Raw genomic sequence first — 24413 nt, 5'->3', positions numbered from 1 at the left:
CTTCTAGTTTGTCCCACATTTCTTTCGTAGTTTCACATGTCAATATCTTGTCATATTCAGCTCCACTCACTGCACAATATAACAAACTTATAGCTCTAGCATTAGTTTGAATTACCTCTTATTGTTCCTTTGTGATATCGAATGATTCAGCATCAAATGGCTTTTCAGTGTCATCTTTGTCAGTCAATCCAGGGATAGCCTTTGGGCCCTTCTTGATCACTATCTATGCTTGGTGATCATTTGAAGAGATAAAGATTTTGAATCTGTCTTTTCCAGTGAGAGTAATGTTGTCCATTGAAGTATGGTGGTCGGTAAAAAGAATATCCATCTTGAAGTAGAGCACCATGAATTTTATAGTGTGCCATCGGCTCTTTGCTCACGTGTGGTTAAACACTTAAATGGTGAGACCTGCTCTGATACCAATTGAAAGTCAAGAGGGGGGGGGGGGTGAATTAAAATTTCCTTTAGTCGACTTCCTATAATGGTTAGTCGACTCCCCTGCATGCTAGTAGTAGTTGTAAGGATCAGAATATATCTCTTTCCATGTTGGTGTTGTTTGCTTGGATCCTTTCCTTATTGGATCTCCATGCCTGCGAGAATTGTGAGTAGTTTGTTAAGTGTCATTTATCAGAATTTACTCACACTAAGGAACTGACAGCCTCTCTCCCTACTTTAGTGTATCTGATAGGAGAAATACATTCATATAGGTGTAGGGTTGGACATATTCCTATTCAAACTAAAATAACTGACCGAACTAAATTTTTATTTTATTTTTGATTTTTTGGTTTAATCACTCGATTTTGATTTTAAAATTCAAATTCAGTTATTCAATTCGATTTTAATTTTTAACTAATTAAATTCGATTAAACTGAAAAATCGAATTTAATTCTATTGCATACCGTAATACTAACTCTATAGACTTAATTGTGACTGTGAAGCCAAGCCCAATGTCAATATGGTCCAATTTTAGAGTGACCCAAAACCCAATTCCCAAACTATATATACATATGTAGTTTATGATAATTGCACTAAGTGAAAATGAAGATTATTGCTAAGGCAATCAATTTGTTTCAGCAGAAGATCTTCGAGAAATGTTGTCTCATGTGTGCCATGAGAAGCTTTGATTGTTAAACGACTCAAATTTATTTGTAATTTTTTAATGTTGTTGTAATATGGGGTGTTGCAAGACTACTGCTAATTTGAGTTTTAAAACTAAAGGTTTTATAAATATAGCTTTAAATAATGCATTGATTGAATATCTATGTCACTTTTCTTATTCTATTTTGACTTCAAGCAGCGATTGTTGGAGATAAAATTTATCTCATATATCATAATGAACTAACTCAAACTGTATCATTTTTTGTTAAACTTAGTTATATCCAAAATCAAATCAAATTGAAATTGGGAAAATTGAACAAAACTAAATTTATTTTAGTGTGATTTAGATTAACATTCTCACCAAATCAAAAATCAAAAAGTCGAACAGAAATTTGCAAACTTAACCTATTTTTGAAAAAACCAACCGTATCCATAAGTTTTTAAAATTGACAAAACCAGCGGACAAGGTCGATTGTCCCTGAGTACGATGATTTGGCATCAATTTTGGCGAGTATACCAATTCTATCCATTGATTTTAACTATCGTTTTTCGAGCAATAGTTAGTAGTGAAAGTTAATACGCAACGTCATCAACTTATCATAGAACCATCACATAAAATGAAGATATTACTCTCGTCAATTTAATTTTTTCTTATTATGTTTTGTTTTGACTCTAAGAAGATTTAACAAAAATGGTAATTTGACTAAATTATCTTTATTTATTATTTGATTCGATTAAATACTACTCTATTTTGCATCATATTAGTTTCTCTCCATATTTATTGAGTAAGTCATCTAATTTTAACAAGAACCACAAGTAAAATGAATCGAAGAGGATAACAAATAGTGTCACACCAACATTTTCTTTGTGGGGCAATATTTAAAGTGTATATATAGTAGAATAATGACTCTTCTCTCTTATGTTTAATTATCATCATAGAAGTATTTTTTTATCTCAACTTATATGATATTATTTTAATTAATAATAATAAAATTAATATATTCATAAAAGGATTAAAAAATGCTTTTAGATCATATAAAATTGAACAAAAATGTCTTTAATTGATAGTGTGGTCTTAAAATGTCATAATCCAGATCGTCGTGAGTGACATCTACACTATCCCTCCGATGGGAGAACCAATTACCAACCAACCCGTACTAAGAAAGAAACTAACAACCAACATAACAATTTAAACAACAATAGATTAAGTCCCTGTAAGCTAAAATCTGTTATATCATTAAACAACTATGTGGAAACATTCCCCAAGAATAAGTCAAGAGTTTGTAATGTCTTGGCTCGTTCTTCTTCTAAAATAGTATCAAATTAAAATAATTAATGAACAATGACCTAATTAGACTCAATTATTACTTAATCCTAACCTAGGCCAATTCCATGATCATTCTACTAAAATCAGGATTTTTTCCATCATTAGTTCGAGTCAAAACCCTCCCCCGAGAGTAACACTCTAGATTTTAAGGCTTAAGAATCAAAATACATTTTAGGGAAGTAATTAACTTACCTTTACCAAAGGAATTTTTGGAAAAACTGAGGAAAGTTGCCCTAAATCGTCCTTCCTTTTCCCAAGAATGGAGTTGCAAAAAATAAGTGTTATTGGGATTTTTTATGCACAAAAACCTGACTAACCTAGCTATCGCAGCCCGACCCGCTATAACAACATTGACATAGCGTCCCACCGGCTATAGCGAGAATAAATTTATCTTACTATAGCGGTGTGACACTCACTACAACGGCTTGCATGGAGGCAGAGACTCATAAATCCTCCCCCAAAGTCTCAGTTTCACAACACACATTTGAACCTTGATGTTCCAAACTAACTCCTTCACGTCAAGTCTAATATCGAGAGTTCTACATACCCGAATTCACTTCCAAAAGGCCCTTGGATTCCTTAATGTCTTAACTACCAGAAGATATGATCCAATTTTAGACATAATACCCAATCCATTTCCGAATTTCCCTAGACCGCACCTCACTCAAATTCTGCCTAAGACTGGCCTAACCTAAAATTTTCAAGTGACTACTCAAAGTTTTTTGATGCAAATCTTTCACCATTGATCCAAATCTTTCACCATATGACCAGAAAGGGTCGTTACAAAAAATGTCTCTACAGTCAATAGTTTGATCCAAAATATCTCTGTCGCTAATAGTTTGGTCTAGAAATATCCCAATTGATACTTAATGGGTGAAAAAATGGCAACAACAACAGAAACAACAATAACAACAGCCAACAACAACAACATACTTAGGGTAATCCCACAAAAGTGGGGATTGGAAAAAGTAAAGTTTACCAAGACCTTACCAATACCTTGGAGTACAGAGCATATTTATGATAGAACCTCAGCTTAAGAAAAATACAAACCAAAACAATGTAGAGATTTTAACTGATAAATAAGTAGGAATACTTTTTTTTTCTTTAAATCTCATTTTATCAATTGAAAACAAATAACTTTATGTACTTTTTTAATTGATGATATATGTTATATATATAAGATCATAGTTACTCCATCATTAATTTTAATTTAGATAGTGATAAAAGAAAGAAGTAAAAATATGCACATTTTTTAATCAAATTATTGACTTCAGGGATATTTTGAACCAAATTATTAACTGATAATATTTTTGTTCAACTTTGCATAGTGTAAAGACATTTTTTTACCCTTTTATATAATATATTTTATATTTTGTAACAATAAGAATCCATTTTATTATGATTTATAATTACATATAATTTTTATGATTTCTTTAGACCTATTTTTATTTAATTTTTAAAAAGTCTTTTTTCTTAAATTTAATACCTAATAAATTATCATCACATAAATAATAATGACAGAAGGGACGGTCCATCTCTTATCTTTTTATTTATAATATTTAAGAGCGTGTATAAAGAAAAGCAGACAAATAATATAACTTGGAGGGAGTAATATCTTAACTTGGAAAGGAAAAGGAAAGGGAACTGCACAACTATTACCAGTACTTCAACATATATATGAGCTCTAACATCTCGTGGACTGTGGTGCAGTCATGAGACTATTTCATCCTTAATCACAAGTCTTGTTTTTGAGCCTTATTAAAAAGAAAATCATGTTGGAAGCATCACCCCTAATGAATTCTGCAATGCGTGATTCAAATTTAGTTGGGACTCTAATATGGACTCTGAATATCAAGCGGAAAAAAACACAAATTTTAAAATAAAAAGCCTATTTGACTGTTAAAACTTTATTTCAAAAATAAGTTTTTTAAACCTAAATGTCGAAATTAATAAAATTATAATAATAATAAAAATTATAGCAAAAAATCACCATATATTTGACAAGCAATTATTTAAAAGCTAAAATGGTAGCCTCAGTTTAAATAGGAACTGCTGGGGGGGGGGGGTGTAAAATGGAGTTGATCGATACATCGACTCGAAAAAAATGTTGTGATTTGTTATTGGTAACGAGTTTTAATGATTTATTAAAAAAAATTATCGAATTATTGATTTGGTTTTGATTTTTTAATATTGAGTTATAGGGTAAACTAATAACTCATTAAGATTGTAGTAGTTTACTACTTTACACCTACATAAATATTAAATATTAATCTCACTACTTTACTAATTACTGCATTTGCCCTTTAGCCTTCAATTTTACACTTCAACTTTGAGTTCACAATTTCATATTATACAAAACATCAAAGCCTAAAAGAAGAACTCTATTTCTCTTTGTGTTGCACTTGTATAGTGCTTTTCATGTTAGTAATATATATATATTATGAGAGTTATGTAAAGTTACATTATTATGTTGTCGCATTAAATTGTTGGAGGAGTCTTATATTTATTTTATATGGAGAAGGGCCTAAAATGCCCCTCAACTATTTGATTTGGTACAAAACTACCATCCATCCACCTTTCGGCCCCAAATACCCTTGATGTCAACCTTTTGGCTCAAAAATACATTTATGTCTGACGGATTATAGTCATAAGGTGGATGGAGGACACTATTGTACCAAATCTCATAGTTTAAGGGCACTTTAGGCCCTTTACCGTTAAAATAATTTGAAATTACTTAATATATAAGCTCACATGATCGATTTAATTTTGAATTTCATATTAAATTTAAAATAAAAAAAAGTTAGACATCTACTCTCTACACTCCCTTCCCACACGCCCCTCCCACACCCCTTCACTTCCTATCTCTTCAAAAAAAAATTAAAAAAATCTATTTGGATCTTATCCACCATTTTAATTTATTTTTTCAATCTACTATTTTTAAGTTTAGTAAGTATAATATTGGGACCATCTGATTGACATTTTGAAATTCATACTCTTTGATCAATAGGTTCTCCAGACTCCAGTTACCACCTGAATTGGATAAGAGCTTTAACTTTTTCCTAATGATCACAAAAGGACATTTCTCATCAAATTAGTACACTCCAATAAAATGACTTTGACATGGTAGTTAAAAAATAGATTTTTAAACTTTTGGGTCGGATTAGGTGTTCATGGGTTCGAATTTTTTAGGGGCATAATTGATCCCTTTCCATTTTCATATAAATGTCATGTGGTAAAATCAAAATGACATGACAATTCCATGTGATATTTAAAGAAATGGAAAATGAGTTGAATATGTCCAGCATGCTAACTAACGCCCATAAGGGTTTATTTAGACGAAAAGTTGGATGACGAGGGCATGAGTGATCCAAACTTTAAACGTAGGGTATATCTAGACCTTTTCGAATAGTTTAGGGGCATATTTGACCCTTTGCCCTTTTTTAATTATAGTAAAGATAAAATAAAATAGAAGTATCAAATGGGATGGAATAAGATAAGCATTTGAAGTAAAAATATTGATTAGTAATTTTCACATATTGTAGCTATCATCCAAGTACAAACGAGTTGTTGCGGGAAGAGTTAATAGCAGTTAACAGCAGCATTAAACCCAACAGAGCAACACTGAACAACATCAGTCTGTTTCAACGGCGGTAAGTTTAGAGACGGCAGGATATTGGTTGTCCTTTTGTAAGCACCTAACCACTTGTTTTGCATGAAGCCGTGTTTTCTCCACGGAGGAATATGGAGCTCTTTGCTTCTCAACGATCGCCTAACAGCCTCGCTCATTACCTTCAATATCTGCTTTAATTCTTCACTTTTGCCTACAAAAACCTTCCGCAATGATTGCAACATCCAATTGTAGTGATTCGTAGGCCTTGCTATCTCGAACTCTGCTGCAAAATCAAGGTCGATGATGTAACGAGTAATCATTTGATTGGAGGAATCCGATCTAATTACATCAATGAATTCGTAATTTCCGCCCTTAACTGATCCACTTGAACTCTCCCATTTTGTCTTGCATATAGCGGAATTATAACCAAAATCCCTAAGATATTTCATTACATTTTGCTGGAGTATCGGCTTATTAGACTTTAGAAAGGAAAACAATTCCAAAGCCTTGGTAACCGTAGTCGACAGAGAATTCTGGAATAAATCCAAATCGATATTACAGAAGACCGGTATTGGCACATCTTCAATCACTTCTCTCGAATCGTACATTGATACTTGCGTGTGATCAAAAGCTGAATCGTTCTCTGCAACACCATCCGGCAAACCAAAAACGAGAGCATCATCATCGGCGTGGTAACTGATTTGATCAGCTTGTTGGCCACGTCCAATGATCCGACCTTTCGTCGTCTTATCGTCAAACGGGACAGTGACTCTCTTCATTTTACGAAAAACTTGCATTTTTTTGTTCAAGTAAAAACTAAATCAATTAAGATAATATATAGGTTTAGAGAAACAATACTAGTAGTAATAATAAAGGTATATGCTGCGGAGGAACTAAAAAAGGGAATATTCGAAGCAGAGTTAAAAGAATGTGATAAATTATTCTTTGTATTGACTAGTGAGTATATAGTAAAAGAGAAGAGATGGAATGCCCTTTTGCTTTTTATCTGTTTTTTTTTAAAGAAAAGTGAGTAACTAGTCACAAAAGATTATGAAGGGCATATCCACAAGATTATTCTTTATGTGGAGGGGTGTGATTGGGCCACGTAATATAGGAATGTATTTGTACTACTTTGACATGAGAATGGAACGTGGTGGTTAAATTAATTGAAGACTCATCGTATGTTAGATTTCGTTTAGAGTGTGTGTTTTGGGTGGGTCTTCTGTCTCTTTGGAATTCGAAAGACTGAATATACATACATAGCAATGAAATTTGATAATATTGAAAACAGGGGCGGACCCACGTTGAGGGTATCGGGTGCTCGAGCATCCATTGACTCCTACAGAAATTTGTATATGTTCATTGAAAATATTGAAAAGTTGATATAATTAATTCTTGAGCATCCATTAATCTAAAAGTTTGATGGGCGCTTTGGTTCTCAGATGCAACGTAAAGCTTGCGCTGACGACCTCAAGTGTGAGGGTTCGAGTCCCACACTGCTATATGTTTTTTTTTTCTTCTCACTGCTATATGTTTTTTTTTTTTTTTCTTCTACGCTAAAGGAAGTGAGCACCCATAACCTTCAAATCCTGGATCCGCCACTGATTGAAAACGTGTATTCACTTTTATAATTGAAACAAACTTTAATGGTGCTAGATTTAGAGGGTGTTTGGATTGACTTAAAAGATGATCAAACTTCCTTTTAAGTCAGTTTTTTATTTTTGAAAGTGTTTGACAAATATAAAATAACTCAAAATAAGTAAAATATAACTTAAAATAAGTTAGGAAGTGTTTGATGAGATTAAAAATAACTTAAAATAAGTTTAAAATGACTTAAAAATAAATTAAAAATCAAAAGTAGGTCTCCCTCAACATTTTATTTTTTGATCTAAAAGTTATTTAAGTTTGACTTTTTATTTTTAACTTCAAAACTACTTTTTTTAAGTTAGTCAAAACGGGCTCTTAATTTACCCTACACAAGAACTAATTGTAGTTAAGATATGGGTATCATCAATCCCAGTAACCGTTACCATAGCTTGGGTTCAGACACCAAATAAATTATATTTAAAAAAAAAAAAAAGATTACTCAATTGAAATTGCAATCGAGTATTGCTCTTGAAACTGCAATTTTTCATTGAGCGATAAGTCCTATTGGCCACCTTTTCCATTCAATTTATTTGTAATACACAATATTGAGAATTTCCAGAGTCAACTGTACTAGGCATCGTAGAAATGAAATGAACATTGCTCCAAATCGCATGCCACAACAATGTAGTTTATGTAGAGAAACTAGAAATAAGAGGAATCGTTGTCCTCGTCGACCTCAATACTATTATTGTAAGCAAATAATAAAATTTACGGAAAAGGGCCTAAAATACCCTCGAACTATTGGAAATGGTACAAAATTACCCTCCATCCACCTATTAGCTCCCAAGTATCCCTGCCATACACCTATTGGCTCCCAAATACCCCTGTCATCCATCTTTGGGTCCAATATTGATCACTTTTATAACAGATTATTATTTAAATATTTTTTTGAAGTACGTGGTGACCAAATATTGGATATATACAATTTAATTACTTAAATTAATTTACAAAATCACTCATTATTAATTATACACGACCCAAATTACTTAGGCCCGACCCAAATTAGTTAATTACACGCGTCCCAAATTATATTTACCCACCGATTAAAACAAATACACCCTTCATTCCCAACATTTCACTTCATCTATCAACCTTCTTCCCCAATATATTCGCCAACAATCTTGAAAAATAATACTTAAATACACACATGTATCACCATAAGAAATTACCAAAACACTCATAATTTTTTATGGTGAGACATGAGTGTATTTAGATAGTGTTTTTTTTAGATTGTAAGCAAATATATTGGGGAAGTAAGGTTGAAAGAGGAAGTGAAATGTTGGGAATAAAGGGTGTATTTGTTTTAATCGGTGGAGTAAATGTAATTTGAGTCAGGTATAATTAACTTGAGTCAAGTGTACTCAATTTGGATCGAGTATAATGGATGAGTTTGTAAATTAATTTAAGTAATTAAATTATAGTCAATAGATGGTCGCCAAGTATTTTAAAAAAATTATTTAAATGATAATCCGCTATAAAAATGGTCAAGATTGGACCCAAAGGTGGATGAAAGGGTATTTGGGAGCCAATAAATGGATGTCAGGGGTATTTGGGAGCCAATAGGTGGATGTTAGGGGTATTTGGGAGCCAATAGGTTGATGGAGGGTAGTTTTGTACCATTTTCAATAGTTTAAAGGTATTTTAGGCCCTTTTCCGTAAAATTTATTTTATGAAAAAATTCTCAAGTTTTTAAAATATTTTTATTATTGAAAAAAGTCACGATTTTATGTATTAAAAAGACTTCACAGTACACTTAAAATTGAGAAAGAAATAAAAAGAATTGTAGTTCGCTCATTTGTGGGCGAACTACCTTTAAAGTTGATGTAATATTATTTTGGATGAATTGAGAGTTAACGGAGAAAACAATGTTAAAAGATAGTAGTTATAGTTCACCTATCCATTGTGGTATGTGTTTTTAAAGATGATTCCTTTTAGTGTTTAGGGTTCAAGAAGCAGGGGCGTATCTAGAGGGGATTTTGTGGGTTCACGTGAACCCATGCTCCCCTCTCTAGATCATATATAATAGTGTTATATTTTAATTTATTTTTTTTAATATAGATGTGTGAATCCACGTTTAAAGTATCATATAATAATACGACGACGATTGGGTCCACCTCTCTAAGTGAGGATAAAAATTTAATTCTTATATCTATCTTGTCCTTTTGAGTAACACCTCTCCAAGTGGTTATCGGTTACACTTTTCATGTTGCAACTAATTTTTCTCTTGTTATTTTTCTTTAATCTTTCAAAATTTTCAAGTGTGTTACATTGAAATTTTCTAAAAAATTTAGCGCTGTAAATTTTTTAATATAGTTAATCAAATGTGTATATTAAAATTTAAAACTAATAGTATTATATATTTTGGACCTGTAACTTTTAAAATTTAAATGGTTCATATTAAGAACCTAAAAGTCAAACCGATCAAATTTATATTTAAGATGTATTTTTTTGTAGTGAAAATTTTATAAATGACATATGTAAGACCAGTGTTTTAAAAGGCGGGGGCGTGAGACGAGTCGTTTTGTACAATACAGGGCGAGGTATAAGCCCTGAGACATGGGGCGTAAGTCCAATGGATCTACGGGGGTAGTCTCATGTATATTCAATTTTATAATTGTATTACTAATAAAATAAGCAAAAGTAAACCTTTCAATTATTTATGATTTTTATTTGAGATAAGTATTAATAATCAATAATGAAGAAAAAAAGTATTATAATTACTATTTGAGAATATCATTACACCAATAATAAAAATATTATTTAAAGCAAAAAAAGTTTTAAAAAATATATTAAAAATGCCCGGGCATACGGTTTTACGCCCAGGACTTACGTTTTTATGCTTGGGGCTTACGCCTCAAATTTTAGGACTTATGTCTTATGGATCTACGTCTTTAATTTATGCCCCAGAGCGTTTTTGGTACGCCCCGCCCCGAGACTCGCCCTAGGACTCGCCCCAAAAACGTTTTTGAAAACACTGTATATGACTAATAATTTCAAGTTATGACAGTATAATAATTATTTCAAGTTGTAGCCATAAAAAATTTTAGGTTCTAACATTTATTTTTTAAAAAAAGCTTTAAAATAATAGTAAAAATCGATTTTTAAAAAGTAATAAAAGGTAAAAAAATAGAGATCCTAGTCTTGATCCTCAAGTGTGTGTACCTGCAAATAGAAGAAGATGAACATGTGATTAGTCTGATTCACTTAAGGCCCTATTTAAACAAAGCATATATATACTTTTGACCCCCCAACCTAGAGTAGCTAGGTTGGGAAGTCAAATTGCTCAGTGAGCTTTTCAAGATAAGCATGGTATGTCAAAAGTTTTTTCATTTTTTTTGAGTTTGGCAGGATATAGTTATAGTAATAAATTTGAATACAATAATGATAATTAATAATTGCCATAAATTTAGGAGATTCAAAACAAAATAGGAATATTTGTTTTTCTTTTTTATCTCAAATCAATTAAGAGTATTTCAAAAAGCAGATTTTCTTATTTTGTTCAAACGTTTCTCTCTTCTAATTTTTTTCCATAATTGTCGTCATTCACGACTACTTCCAATTAGTTTTGGTTCAATAATCTTCATTTTGTTGTAATGGACAGATGGTGATAGATGGGATCTTTCAGGTTAGTATTCATTGCGATTTATTATTTGTATATATTTTTATATTACTGAAACGTAAAAAAAAGAAACTAAGAACAATGAAAATGTAAAGGAAATTTTATGATTTTGTTTGTGTATAATAGATTTAAATTGTGATGTTTTTTGTATGAACATTCTTTTGTTCAGATTACATAATAATTTTTTGAAATTGGAATAAATTTTGGTATGATTTTTTTTTTAATTTAAGGTATTTGGTTAAAAAAGAAAATATATAAATTTTTTTTGTAATTGGTATACTGTTTATACCATGGGTGTGTGCGATTTTGGAATTATATTTGAATGATTTGAGTATACTATTTTCTTGATAAATGACAGTGTATGAAATAGTAATAATGTTATTGTTGCAATGGAATTGATATACTTTTAGTTTATAATTAAAGAATGTTTACAATTAACTTGTTTAAATTTGGTATTCTTCTTGGTAAGATTACTGTATGAACTAGTGTTTAGGCTTGGTATGAAATGTGTATAAAAATGTTCATGTTAGTGTTTATTTCAAATGCTCAGGTTAATGTTTATTTTGAATTTGATACTCTTCTTGGTATGAATTTGGTATAGAAATGTCCAGGTTAGTGTTAATTTAGAATGTGTTTTTGTATTGTATATATCAATAATTTTATGCAATTTTGTTAGATTTAGTTGATTTGAATAGTATTCAATTTTGATTTCAACTGATTGCTCTCTCTTTTATAGCTTGAAATATTTTGAAGACATGTGCAATACTTGTTGAACCTCTTCCATGCAATAGTATATGAGATATATCAAATTATGTCTCGTCGGCTAAATTGTTGTAGCCTATTTCTAAAAGAAAGGTAGAAAGACCACAACTTGAACGCTAGAAGGATCTGCTGATGTGAAATTCAAGAGATCTAAAGTTACGTGCAACACATGTCGTCGGGAGAGACACAACAAAAAGACATGTTCAAATTATCCTGCTAAAATTAGTCATAATTTTTTTTAATGTAATTTAGTTGTTTAATTACGTCAAACACATTCGTTTGAATATATTGATCTTTTAACTTAGAGAATTCTGATTTTCAAAATATTTTTTTTGTGTACTACTTACTCCTATGTGTATGTAGTGATTTTCAAATGTAGACTAAAAAATTTAAATTGCTGGTGGTAACCATTTAGTATCCATATGATATTCAATTGGTATCCACTTGAAAAAAATTAAGTCCAATAGTGTAGGCAATTGGTAGCCATTTGGTATCCAATTGGAATTATTAAGTTAAATTGTATGTAATTGGTATCTAATTGGCATCAATATGAAAATACAAATATATGCTATTTGTATCCAATTGGTATCAAATTGGTATCCAACTGGAAAATTTAAGTCTATTTGTATCCAATTGGTATTTAATTGATATCCAACTAGGAAAACTAAGTCTATTTGTATCAAATTGGTATTCAGCTGAAAATACAAAATATGATTAAGATTTCGATTGTGTAAGTCAATCTAAACTAATTAACATTGTATCAAATTGATATCCATTTTTAAAACCTAATTATAACAATGTATGGAATTGGTATCTAAATAGAATTTTAAGATATTTAATTCTTATTACTTTGTATATGCAATTTTTTTTCAAACTAAAATCTCAATCTAAAACTGATTACTGCTAATATCCAATTTGTATCCAATTGTGTCACGACCCAGATCGTCGTGATTGGCACCCACACTAACCCTCCGGTGGGAGACCGTTACTACAACCCAACTAACCAAATTAACGAAACTAAGCATTTAAAGATACGACACCAGGTTTAAATGTCTAAAGGAAAAATAATGAGTTTCCATAAACTCCGAAAGTCTAACAAAACAATTGCGGAAATAATGCTTAGAACCTGAAAGCCAATGTACCAAAACATCTACTAACGACAAGTCTAAGGAGATGAGTGCAACCCCAAACTAAACATAAGAATATCTAAAGTACTAGTCTAAGTATGAATAGAAATGGACTAAACATAACGAGAACTCATGGCAGCCTGAAAGAACTGGCTCACCCTTGAATTCGATGGATCACTGATCTCCTAGACGAGGTCTGTCAGTAGCTGCCTAAAGATGCCCTTTACTCAACAAAGAAAGACCAAGTGCAGTATCAGTACACAACCACAGTGTACTAGTAGGATCACATGGCTATCCCAATAAGTGAAACATATACAAGTAATCACAACATAATAAAACAGGCATACACCGAACATATACAATATCAGACATCATTTCAGGATCGATGTACAATTCCACATTCTCAATAATACATTTATATGACAAGTCAATGGTTCTCTCATGGATTCCATACCCAAACTGTTAGTGTGCCGGATCGTGACACTCGTTCCAAGTTAGTCTGTTGGATCGTGACAGTCGTTCCAAGTTAGTGTGTTGGATCGTGACACCCGTTTCAATATGTATGTCGGTACGTGACACCTGTTCCATTCAACAAGCCACAATCACAATGTACATTCTTATAATAATACAATCAAGTGTTGATTCATCGCATACAATCATTCGTTCATACTCATTTAGGATTAGTGTGATCAATAGAGCAACATTAACATACATACATGCATTATAATGGAGAAATTACTAACATAAATCACACAAACATAAAATCACAACCATCACCTACCTCGAACAAAACTTCAACCCTCCTAAGAAACTTGATCCTTCCTTTTTCAGATTCTTTCCGCTTGTTCTTGGTCTACAAATAATCAATATTACGTGAGGATCAATAAACGAGGCCTAGTGCAAACCCCTGATCCTAAGGTGCAGCTAGTGCTTTTTCCCACCATCAATTCCAGTATAAAAATCCTCCCCCAATAATTAATAACCAAGAATCTAAGTTCTACGGATCGAAAATAGATGAGGGGAGAAAGAATCTTATCTTTTGCATCAATAGCAGTGGACAACAATCAAGAAATGCCTGGAGTTGTCTCCTAACTCTTAAGAATGAAGTTTGCAGAATAATGACGTTTTTGGGGTTTATTTCTGACTTAAGTCGCGTCTGTCCCGCTATGGTGGACCCTATTCCACTACAGCGGCCCCCCTGGTGGGAATAATTTTGCCCTGGCAGCTTTCATGGAAACAGAGAGTCAAATTAAGAGTTTCAAACCCCCATTTCATAACACACCTTCAGTTTCAGGAGTTCTACTCCCCCAATTTGAATCCATAAAGTTGTACGGATTCCTTAACGTCTTAGCTATTCCCTCATGTAACCAAATCCATTATTAGATCTCTCATTCGCTACTAGATCTTCCTAGACCTAACTGACTCCGATTTCATCCAAATCTAAACAAGGCCAGGAATTCTCAAGTTACTACCAAAACATTTTTTGGCCCAAAATATTTCTCTATTGGCTTTTCAATAATGACGGTGACAGGTCGTTACAATAGATACCAATTTACCCATAATTCGTCCCCGAGTGAAAAACTAGGAAAAATGGGCTAAAGTGAGAGTAGAGTAGTACCTGAATCGACGAATAGCTGGGGATATTTGTCTTGCATGTCCTTCTCGATTTCCCAAGTAGCTTTCTCAACTGGACGAGGCTTCCATTGAACTTCCATGAACTTTATTTCCTTGGTCCTCAGCTTCCGGACATCACGATCAAGAATTGCAATCAATTCCTCCTCATACTGAAGGTCTTTGTCTAACCACACTGAGTCCCACTTTATGATGTAATATCCGTCCCTATGATACTTCTTCAACATAAACACATAAAACACTGGATGAACTCTAAATAAGCTAGGGGGTAAGGCCAATCTATAAGTCACTGACCCTACACAGTCAAGAATCTAAAAAAGAGACCAATATATCAATGACTAAGCTTGCCCTTCTTATTGAATCTTATTACCCCCTTTATGGGTGACACCTTTAAAAGAACTTGTTCACCATCCTGAAAGGCCATATCCTCACCTTACGGTTTGCATACTTTTTCCGTCGACTATGGACTGCTAGAAGTTTAGATTGGATGCTTCTCACCTTATCTTGGGCATCTTTCACCAAATCAACCCCTAAGGGTTTCACACCTCCAACCTCACACAAACCAATTGAATACCTACACATCCTCCCATATAATGCCTCAATGAAGTCATCTCAATACTCGAGTGATAAATATTATTGTATTTAAACTTAACTAACAACAAAAGCGATTCCCAACAACCACCAAAGTTAATCGTACACACGTCCACAACATGTTATCAAGGACCTTAACACAATCATCCGGACAAATTCTTTAACACTTAAGCATGATAAAATTCCACTCGCTACAATTAGAAGTGAACCTGAACCAACCAATGCACACTCATAATATCCAACAATCATAGTTCTTATCATTATCTCCATCACCTAACATAAATTTCCATGAGCTTAAGTTACAAAAAATTGGTCTTTAGACAACAGATACTCATCGAGGGATATGTCCAAGCATACAAACCCCCTAACAACACTATCGAAATGCTAGATTTAGCAATTGCGATTGTAAATTACCCTTAAGAACAATAGAATTGGACCCAATGATTCCCACATTCTACCAAGAGAACATCGCAGGATCGGTACACCTGATCCACCACTAAGAATCTACCCACAAAAGTGAAAACACACGTATGCATAGCTAGTGAATCATACTCTCAATCATGTACAAAGTGAAATAGATGGTCACATAACAATTTACGGAATAATTATTGAATAGCACCAAAGGTTTTTACTACTATTATTTTAAGCAAATAATAAAATTTATTTTATGAAAAAATTCTCAAGTTTTTTATTTTATTTTTATTATTGAAAAAAGTCATGATTTTATGTATTAAAAAGGCTTCACAGTACATTTAAAATTGAGAAAGAAATAAAAAGAATTGTAGTTCGCTCATTTGTGGACGAACTACCTTTAAAGTTGATGTAATATTGTTTTGGATGAATTGGGAGTTAATGGAGATAACAATGTTAAAAGATAGTAGTTATAGTTAGCTAATCCATTTTGGTATGTGTTTTTTAAAGAAGATTCCTTTTAGTGTTTAGGGTTCAAGAAGCAGGGGCGTATCTAAGGGGATGTTGTGGGTTCATGTGAACCCATGCTCCCCTCTCTAGATCATATATAATAATGTTATATTTAAAAAAAATATTTAAATATAGATGTGTGAACCCATGTTCAAAGTATCATATAATAATACGATGACGATTGGGTGTACCTCTCTAAGTGAGGATAAAAATTTAAGTCTTATATCTATCTTGTCCTTTTGAGTAACACCTCTCCAAGTGGTTATCGGTTACACTTTTGGCGTTGCAACTAATTTTTCTCTTGTTATTTTTCTTTAATCTTTCAAAATTTTCAAGTGTGTTACATTGAAATTTTCCAAAAATTTTAGCACTGTAAAATTTTTATATAGTTAAATCAAATGTGTATATTAAAGTTTAAAACTAATAGTATTATATATTTTGGACCTGTAATTTTTAAAATTTAAATGGTTCATATTAAGAACCTAAGAGTCAAACCGATCAAATTTATATTGAAGATGTATTTTTTTTGTAATTGTACACTCATCTTGCCAAAATCTTGAATACGCCTCTATCAAGAAGCATCTATTTTGATGCCGAACTCTCTCCAGTCTTCTGTTGAATGCTTAGATTTGAAGAGCGGTGCAAGAAGGATCTAGTCATTGAGAAGAGAATTAAAAGATCACTCGAAAAATTGCTGTAAAAGAAGAAGAATTTCAAGATTCATTTTTCAGGCCATAAGTCCATAACAAAACGTCATCTTCCAAACAGCAGTATTGTGAGCGTATTTGATCTTACATACATTATAAGTCTATTATATATCTATGTATTCAAAAGAAAAAATATCTATGTATTCAAAAAAGTATTATACTTGCATCTGAAACAATTAAATACTTTTTAATCATGTTATATATTATAGGTATATCAGATATGTATTTGATCATATGATTATACTCTTAAAACTATAGTGCAAATATGTGATCAAATGTATTACCAATATTAAAAAAAAAAAACATGTACAGGTCGACACTACAAGAAATATGATTTATTGTGACGACTTTTTGTGGCGACATTTATAGTTGTCATAAAAGTATGGGGTTTTGTGGCGACTTGAGATAGTTGCCACAAAAGATAATAGTTTTAGGAGCGGCCCATATGATTGCCACTGAATATAACACATATAGTGGCGACTTAGTAACAATCGCTACTAATTCGTACCAAAAGTTTAAATTAAAGTTTGGCTGAAAAAGTATTAGTGGCGATTTCTATTATGTCGCATCTAAAGAATACTTGTAGCAACTCTGTCGCCATTTGTTGTCGCAGCTTTCATATCGCCACTAAAAGTGGATTTGTTTGTGGCAGCTCTTCTGTCGCCACTAAAAGTTGATTTGTTGTGGTATTTTTCCGTTGTTGCCCTTAAATATTATATTGTGATTTTTTAAAATGATTTTGTATGTAAATTTAAGTTGTTGTAAATAAAATTCTTATTTTAGTTTGAATGATTTCGTAGATTGCAAGATATTTTAGTATGTTTAACTCTAATTAGTTTGTAAGTTATGTTTTATTTATTTATGGTTACAAAGATATTATTTTTGAAAATAAATATTCAGATTAATTACATAAATCTAAGCATGTTTTAAATAAGTGTTTATAAGGACTTGGAGTAATTTCATGTCTTTTAACATTTATCCCACATACGAAACAAATAAGTAATTTAGTGACATGTTTTATCATCTTTTTGAAATATAAAAATAAATGTTAATGATGTTTATAAAAATACTTTCTCTGTTCCATATTATTATTATTATTATTATTATTATTATTATTATTTATCCATTTTCCCATGTACCTACCTACATTAAGTAATAGTAATAAATAGAAAGAATTTTTTTTTATTAATTTACCTTTTAATTCTTTTAATACACTTTATTTATGATCTTATCCATCAATTGCACGATTACTAATGGAGGAACTTTTTTGAAAGTTTACAATATTTATACTTTCAAAAAAATTTAAAAGGAAAAATGAAATAATTTTTATTAATTTTATCTATTGACATCTAATTTTGACCTTCTTGTAAGTTGTTATTTTACTTCAAATATTTTTGATCATTTTACATGATCACAAACTGTTTAATATTTTAATATTATAACTAACTACACATGTTATTATTATTCTCATAATTTTATAAGTGAATTTAACTTTATTTTATAATAGCTCAAAATAGTTTTGGTCATGTCATAAATATTATTTTAATTATTTTAAGCCCAAATTTAACCAAACTCTAAGATAAGAGAACCCATTTCACTGAAAAATCTCACCCATTCATTTTGTTTTAGTTAAGTCCCCCCCAAACCCTATCTCCTAAAATCAAAACCGATTTCCCTATTCCTAGCCGCCACCAAGATACATACGCCATCTCCTTCACGGAAAATCCTTAGTTTAATCTCTTTTCTTATCATTGCTCCACTAATCTCGCCGGATATTTATTGATTTCTTCTCTTTTTCGTATCTCTCACTCAGTCCGTTTATGTATGGCGATGAATGAGAATATATCAAAGAGAAGTGTCAGAAATCGAACCTCACCAAATATGCATAATTCGAAATCAAACGAGCATGAATCGGGTAATATCATCCCTTATTACTCATTTTTCTTTCTAATTGATATATTTTCTCAAAACTATTTGGTGTAAGTTTCGCTTTCGATAGTCTTCATATTATGTTATTTACCACCACGTTTCGTATGCTAGGGTTTCTCTACACCCATGACCTTCTTCAACACAGCGGAAGAAGAAACTTTGTAGTTCAGTGCACCTTATTGGTAATTTTGCAGTGTCCGTCCAAATTAAGCATCTCAACTTCGGAAAGGTTGTAGCTTGGACTCGCCTTGCTCTTCGGAAGTCTCAAAACGACACTATTTGGTAATTTTAACGACACCTAATTGATTTTTTTTTTGTCTCCTTGTAGCTTTTATGTTTATCCTTTTGAAAATTGTCACATCTTGTGGAATGTAAGTATTAAAGAAGACCTTTTGTTTAAACTGCAATTTTGAAGTTGCAATTACCAGAATGTAACTGTAATTCGAACACTTGTAGCATTAAAGGTTCATTTGGTTGCTGGTTAGAGTTATGTATGTATTAGTAACGCAACAATTTAGTTTTGAATGAATTAGTTATTCATTTTCTACTACATAAATAACACATACATTCTATTGTAAGTAAGCATTAGTTATGCGAGATTGTAATCCAGTAGCAAAACATCAAAGTTGGTGTGTGAAATTTCATACAGGGCAACTAAAATGCTACCAAACATGATACTAGATATGCTGGTTTTACTACATGAATAGTTTACATTTCTAACTAGCAACAAAACTATCCCTAATTTACATTCACCAATACAAATAGTAATAATGTTAGTTGGTCAGTTTAGAAGCAAAGTTTTGTGTTAGTATGAAACCGTCAAGCCTTGATCCCATATTGTAATTTTGAAGTGATTCAACTATAATTCATCTAATAGGGACTCTCTCATGGTTGTTTTAGTTTGTAATGTTAACTGTGATAATTGTATATCATGGCATTGTTCCGATCTGTTGTTACACTTAAGGGGTCAAGGAGATTATCTTGAAGCCGTCATAGCTAGAAAAATTAATCTACTGAAACTTTATGATGTGGAAATCAAAGGAAAGATGCAGTAAATCTAGTACCTTGACATTACAAGTAGTGATGGACATAAAACTGAAAAAGACTATTGGCAATACACATACATCTAGTATCTTAACATGACAAGTACTGAAAGTAGAGGCAAAATTTATGATGTTCCTAATTTTAAAACATGTTAAAATGGAAACCCCTAATTTTATACTTGTTAATCTCTGATTATTGATTTTTCAAACAAAAAAAGTACCCTTTTGAGTTTCTAAATTTGTCTTGATTTTCTGAAAATCTTAATTGTTAACTTGCCTAAAATAGGATATGATGTGGTGTGTCGAAGTCTTCTTTTTCACTATAAAAATGTTGTCTCTTATCATATAAAAGGACAGAATTTGAAGGTCGATATTTTTTCATTCTCATTACTTAAAGAAATAGTGCTTTACTATTTTGATTCCCTGTTTTGCCGGCTGCAAGCCAATATTTCTTATTGTGAAACTGCATATATTCTATTGGTTAGTGCTCTGTCGAAGTAATTTTGAATTCATACGTGGTATATCTTTGTAGCTTAAGTTACTGTCTCAGTCTATGTATGATGGGATAGCTCGATTTCCTTAAGCATTTCGCGAAAAAACATTCAGATATATTTTTAGACCTTATGTCTGCCTAGTTCTTTTGTTTGATGAATGCAATATGAGTGAATTGGTCTCTGTAAGGTCTTCACACACTAATATTAACTCTTTGTTGAGCTCTAGTGTTATGATTCTATCAACTCTGTTTGTACCTTGATAAATGTGCTATTAATACTTATGAGAAATCTATTTAGTCTGTTTGTGTTGAAGAAATATCTCAATTGCTTCTCATTATCAACAAACTGATAGATTTCCATTTTGATTTTCCTTCTTATGAACATATAACAATAAAATAATGAAGTGCACAAATTTTATTTTGAAATTGTTCCCACAACGAACTTCAATTCTAAAAGCTTGGACTTACTTGGTGCAAGATGAGGTTAATGATCTTGAGCATGATTCTTTGATGTAAAATTTTGGCTCATCTATTTCAAAACATGTTAAAGCTTGCCGCCCTTTTTAGTGATATGTCCATTCCAACTAGTTAAAGCTTCTAAATGCTTTACTCTTTTTCTATTACCATAAGTTTATAAGACTGATTCTTGTTTGTTTTCTTCATAGCAGGGATAATGTCATTAAACAATAACAAACGATGAGGTCGATCAAGGAGAAGTTTGAAGACATAATATGTTTTGGTTATTATATTGGCAAATTATTGTGTAATAGGAATAAATATTTAATTGACTTGTTAATGGTTGAACTATTTATCATAATTGAGTTGAGAAGTATTCTTTGTCCTTTCCAGAGCAGTGTTGAGTGTTTTTAATATTAATTAAAAGCATTTTTTTTTTGTTTAAAATATAGGTTTCAGTGGCGACTTTTAGTTGCCAGTAAAACTTAGTAGATATTGCAGCGAAATGTGTTGCTACTGAAGGAATAATAATTTGTAGCAACACCGGTCGCCACTAAAACCTAGTAGATATTGCAGCGACAAGTGTTGCTGCTAAAATTTTAATTTATTTTAGTGACGAGTGACGTCGCCACTAAAACTTATTCTAAAGTGGCGACCTGAAACCTTTTCATGACCATATCCAATTAATTTTGTGGCAACTTCAGTCGCCTCAAATAAGTAGTTTTAGTAGCGACTCTTTCTAGTCGTCACAAATAACATTTAGTTATGGACGTAATTGCTACGCCGCTAAGGTCGCCACAAAAAACTTTTAGCCGCGACTTTTTGAGTTTCTGTAGCGACATTCATCGCCACTAAAAGTCCAGTTTCTTGTAGTGCGAGGTGTATCATAGGCTTACCTTAGTGTCATAATTCATTAAAGAAGCATTTAAAATATAAGATCAAAAGACTTTTACGGGTTATAATGTTGGCAAAAGAACGAGTTAGAGATATTTGGTAAAATAATATTTCCTCTGTCCTAGTTTATATGACTTAATTTCCTTTTTAGTCAGTCTAAAAAAAGAATAACACATTTCTATATGAGATAAGTGTAAAAAATACACTTAAACTAGGGGTGACAAATGTTGTGAACCAACCTGACTCTATAAGGGCCTATGGGCGATTAGAAACTTTTATTTGGGAACCAGACCCAATGAGCATTTGTTAAAAAGGATTAGACGTTAGAAGAACGGTTATGCAATTATGTTGTAGCTTTGGCTATCAATTATCTCTCATCCCCTTTCTCTGTTCTAGTATCTCACGTTCAACATCTACGTACTTTCAAATCAGTAAAAGAGAAATCTAGGATTCTACCCCGAGATTTGAGTATTCTTGAGATGAGTTAATCATTGAGTTATCGAGTTCATATTTCTTTTTTAAATTCTATTCCTAATTATTGAATCTCTATATGTCATGCATTAATATTCTTGAGTTGATTCGTTCATGTCTATATTTCACACCCTATGAATTGAGTATTCTTGAGATGAGTAGTGTTCTTGAGTCTTGAGTTCTGAGTACTGAGTTTCCTTATTGCTATTAAGATCCCTGAGTTGAGTCGTTCATGTCCATAATTCCACATGAACCCTATGATTTGAGTTATAAATTTTGAAAAGCTTTTTTAAAGCTGACACTTGTTCTTAAGCTGAGTTTTGAGAAAGTAAAGATGAGTTTTGAGAAAAGAGTTTCTAAAACATGATTAGTATGACAATTGAGTATGCCATCAATGTATGAGCAGTATGGTATCTAGATATACCATCAATATTTATGTAGTATGACTTTTCGAGTCATCAATGATCATATTAAAATATGATTTAGATATGTTTTTGAGAAAGAGTTTTCAAGTATGAATTGAGTAAGTATAAGGGGACTATGTATTCCCAGAGGTATCAATTTTTACATTGATAAAACAGACACTGAGATTTCTGAATGAGTTATGAGTTCAAAAGATATTTCAAGAGTAGTTACCTCTTTTAAGAGGGTAGTTTGAGCAATTATCTCAAACCAAAGGAAGAGTTATTTTTTTAAACATATGAGCATGAGTATATATTATTGGGAGTAGTATTGAGCACCGATATGGGGACGAGTTCAAACAAGTCAAAGTCCTCCTAAACCATGTATGCCAACATGGGTAAATGATCATACTTTTTAGATGATTCATTATTGATTATTAAGCATAGCTTAGTGGATCCAATTAGTTGAAGTGTTCTATACCCCGACAAGGTATATGACAGTTCTCGCAGCGTGGGCGAGACGCTGTATCATCACGTAACTCATAGTGATGGTTGTCGGTAAGAGAATCTCCAAAATAGAGTTAAAAGTGTATTTTTTATTATATCACTTATTATGTTGAGCTTAGATATGAGTATGTAACATTATGCCTAAGAAAGAACTAGAATTAGAAAGAACTATTTTCGGAAAGAGCAAAAGTTGGAAATTTTGGCAAGTTATGCTAAGTATGAGTTTTGGGTCAACTTCAAACGATCATAACTTTCAGTACATGATGTGTTAGGTGGCCCATAAGATATCAAATAAAAGGACTTGGAATCCTCTTTCCAATGCCACTGAGTTTGCTATTTTTTGAGCTCGTATGAGGGATATATGATTGTTTGAAGTTAGACTATCTATTTAAGGAAAGTTACCCGGATTAAAGAAGGGTATTTTGGTCTTTTCCTTATCCTATCAGATTTAATTCATTTTTAGTAATTAACTAGTATATGTGCCCGCGCATTGTGCGGTTAGTTGATAAATACAATCATAAATATGATTTATTGACAATTTTAAATTTTAAATTATTATAAAATGATATTGTAAAGTTTATTTGAGAGAAGGTTAACATTTACCCCTTGATAGTTATAGTAGAATATTTGTGAAAATAAATCAATATATAGGTTTAGTATATGATCTAATTTGACAATAATAATTATTAACATATTTAATTTATTTGTTTGTTTGTTTTTTCAAAACAAACAAAACTCGCCTTTAAAAAGTATTTGAGCATGCAATAAATTAATTTTTTAAAAAGCACAACACAACAACTAAAAATAAATAGAGGAAGTAGTAGCTTTTCATTGAAAAGTTTATCTTTAAGAGGTTAAAAGAAAAGCATCACAAAATTTTAGTATATATCTATAGTATATAAGGTCTTAGACTAAACAACTTATATATAGAAGATCAATAAGCAATTATTTGAAAGAATATTCTTAAGCTTTAAGGAATTGTAAGACATACCAACTAATAAACGTTATGGATAAATTATGATAGAACTCTAAAATCATAATATAATCCAATAGAGAACTTTAAAAACAATAAATGTAAGAAAAACTTTTAAGAAATTATTTGCTAGTATCTTCTTATCTTGAATAATCAATCCAATAAAGAATATGACGTGTTAATATCTGCAATATGGTACGTTCTA

General features: G+C 31.6%; 3 protein-coding genes and 1 long non-coding RNA gene across 4 annotated transcripts in view; 1 reads left to right on the top strand and 3 right to left on the bottom strand.

The window, feature by feature from the left end:
- Window positions 1-24413, bottom strand: part of LOC125870580 (peptidyl-prolyl cis-trans isomerase FKBP15-1-like) — a 1082853-nt gene that overhangs the window by 396563 nt on the left and 661877 nt on the right. The gene's annotated exons all lie outside the window — the stretch shown is intronic.
- The window catches only part of LOC125870566 (U-box domain-containing protein 9), an 841044-nt gene that overhangs the window by 168002 nt on the left and 648629 nt on the right, over window positions 1-24413 (bottom strand). The window lies entirely within an intron of this gene.
- Window positions 5918-6949, bottom strand: LOC125870573 (uncharacterized). Its single transcript, XM_049551035.1, has one exon. The coding sequence runs from the start codon at window positions 6830-6832 to the stop codon at window positions 6005-6007; it is 828 nt and encodes a 275-aa protein (XP_049406992.1). The 5' UTR covers window positions 6833-6949; the 3' UTR covers window positions 5918-6004.
- Window positions 18662-21409, top strand: LOC125870585 (uncharacterized). Its single transcript, XR_007446912.1, has 3 exons — window positions 18662-18956; window positions 19082-19252; window positions 21175-21409. It is a non-coding gene; the product is annotated as an uncharacterized LOC125870585 (long non-coding RNA).

Source organism: Solanum stenotomum, chromosome 7 (genome assembly GCF_019186545.1).
Source record: "Solanum stenotomum isolate F172 chromosome 7, ASM1918654v1, whole genome shotgun sequence".
Classification (NCBI taxonomy): domain Eukaryota; kingdom Viridiplantae; phylum Streptophyta; class Magnoliopsida; order Solanales; family Solanaceae; genus Solanum; species Solanum stenotomum.
The sequence above is the reverse complement of the archived record's forward strand: the minus strand, read 5'-3'. Positions and strand labels throughout refer to the sequence as shown.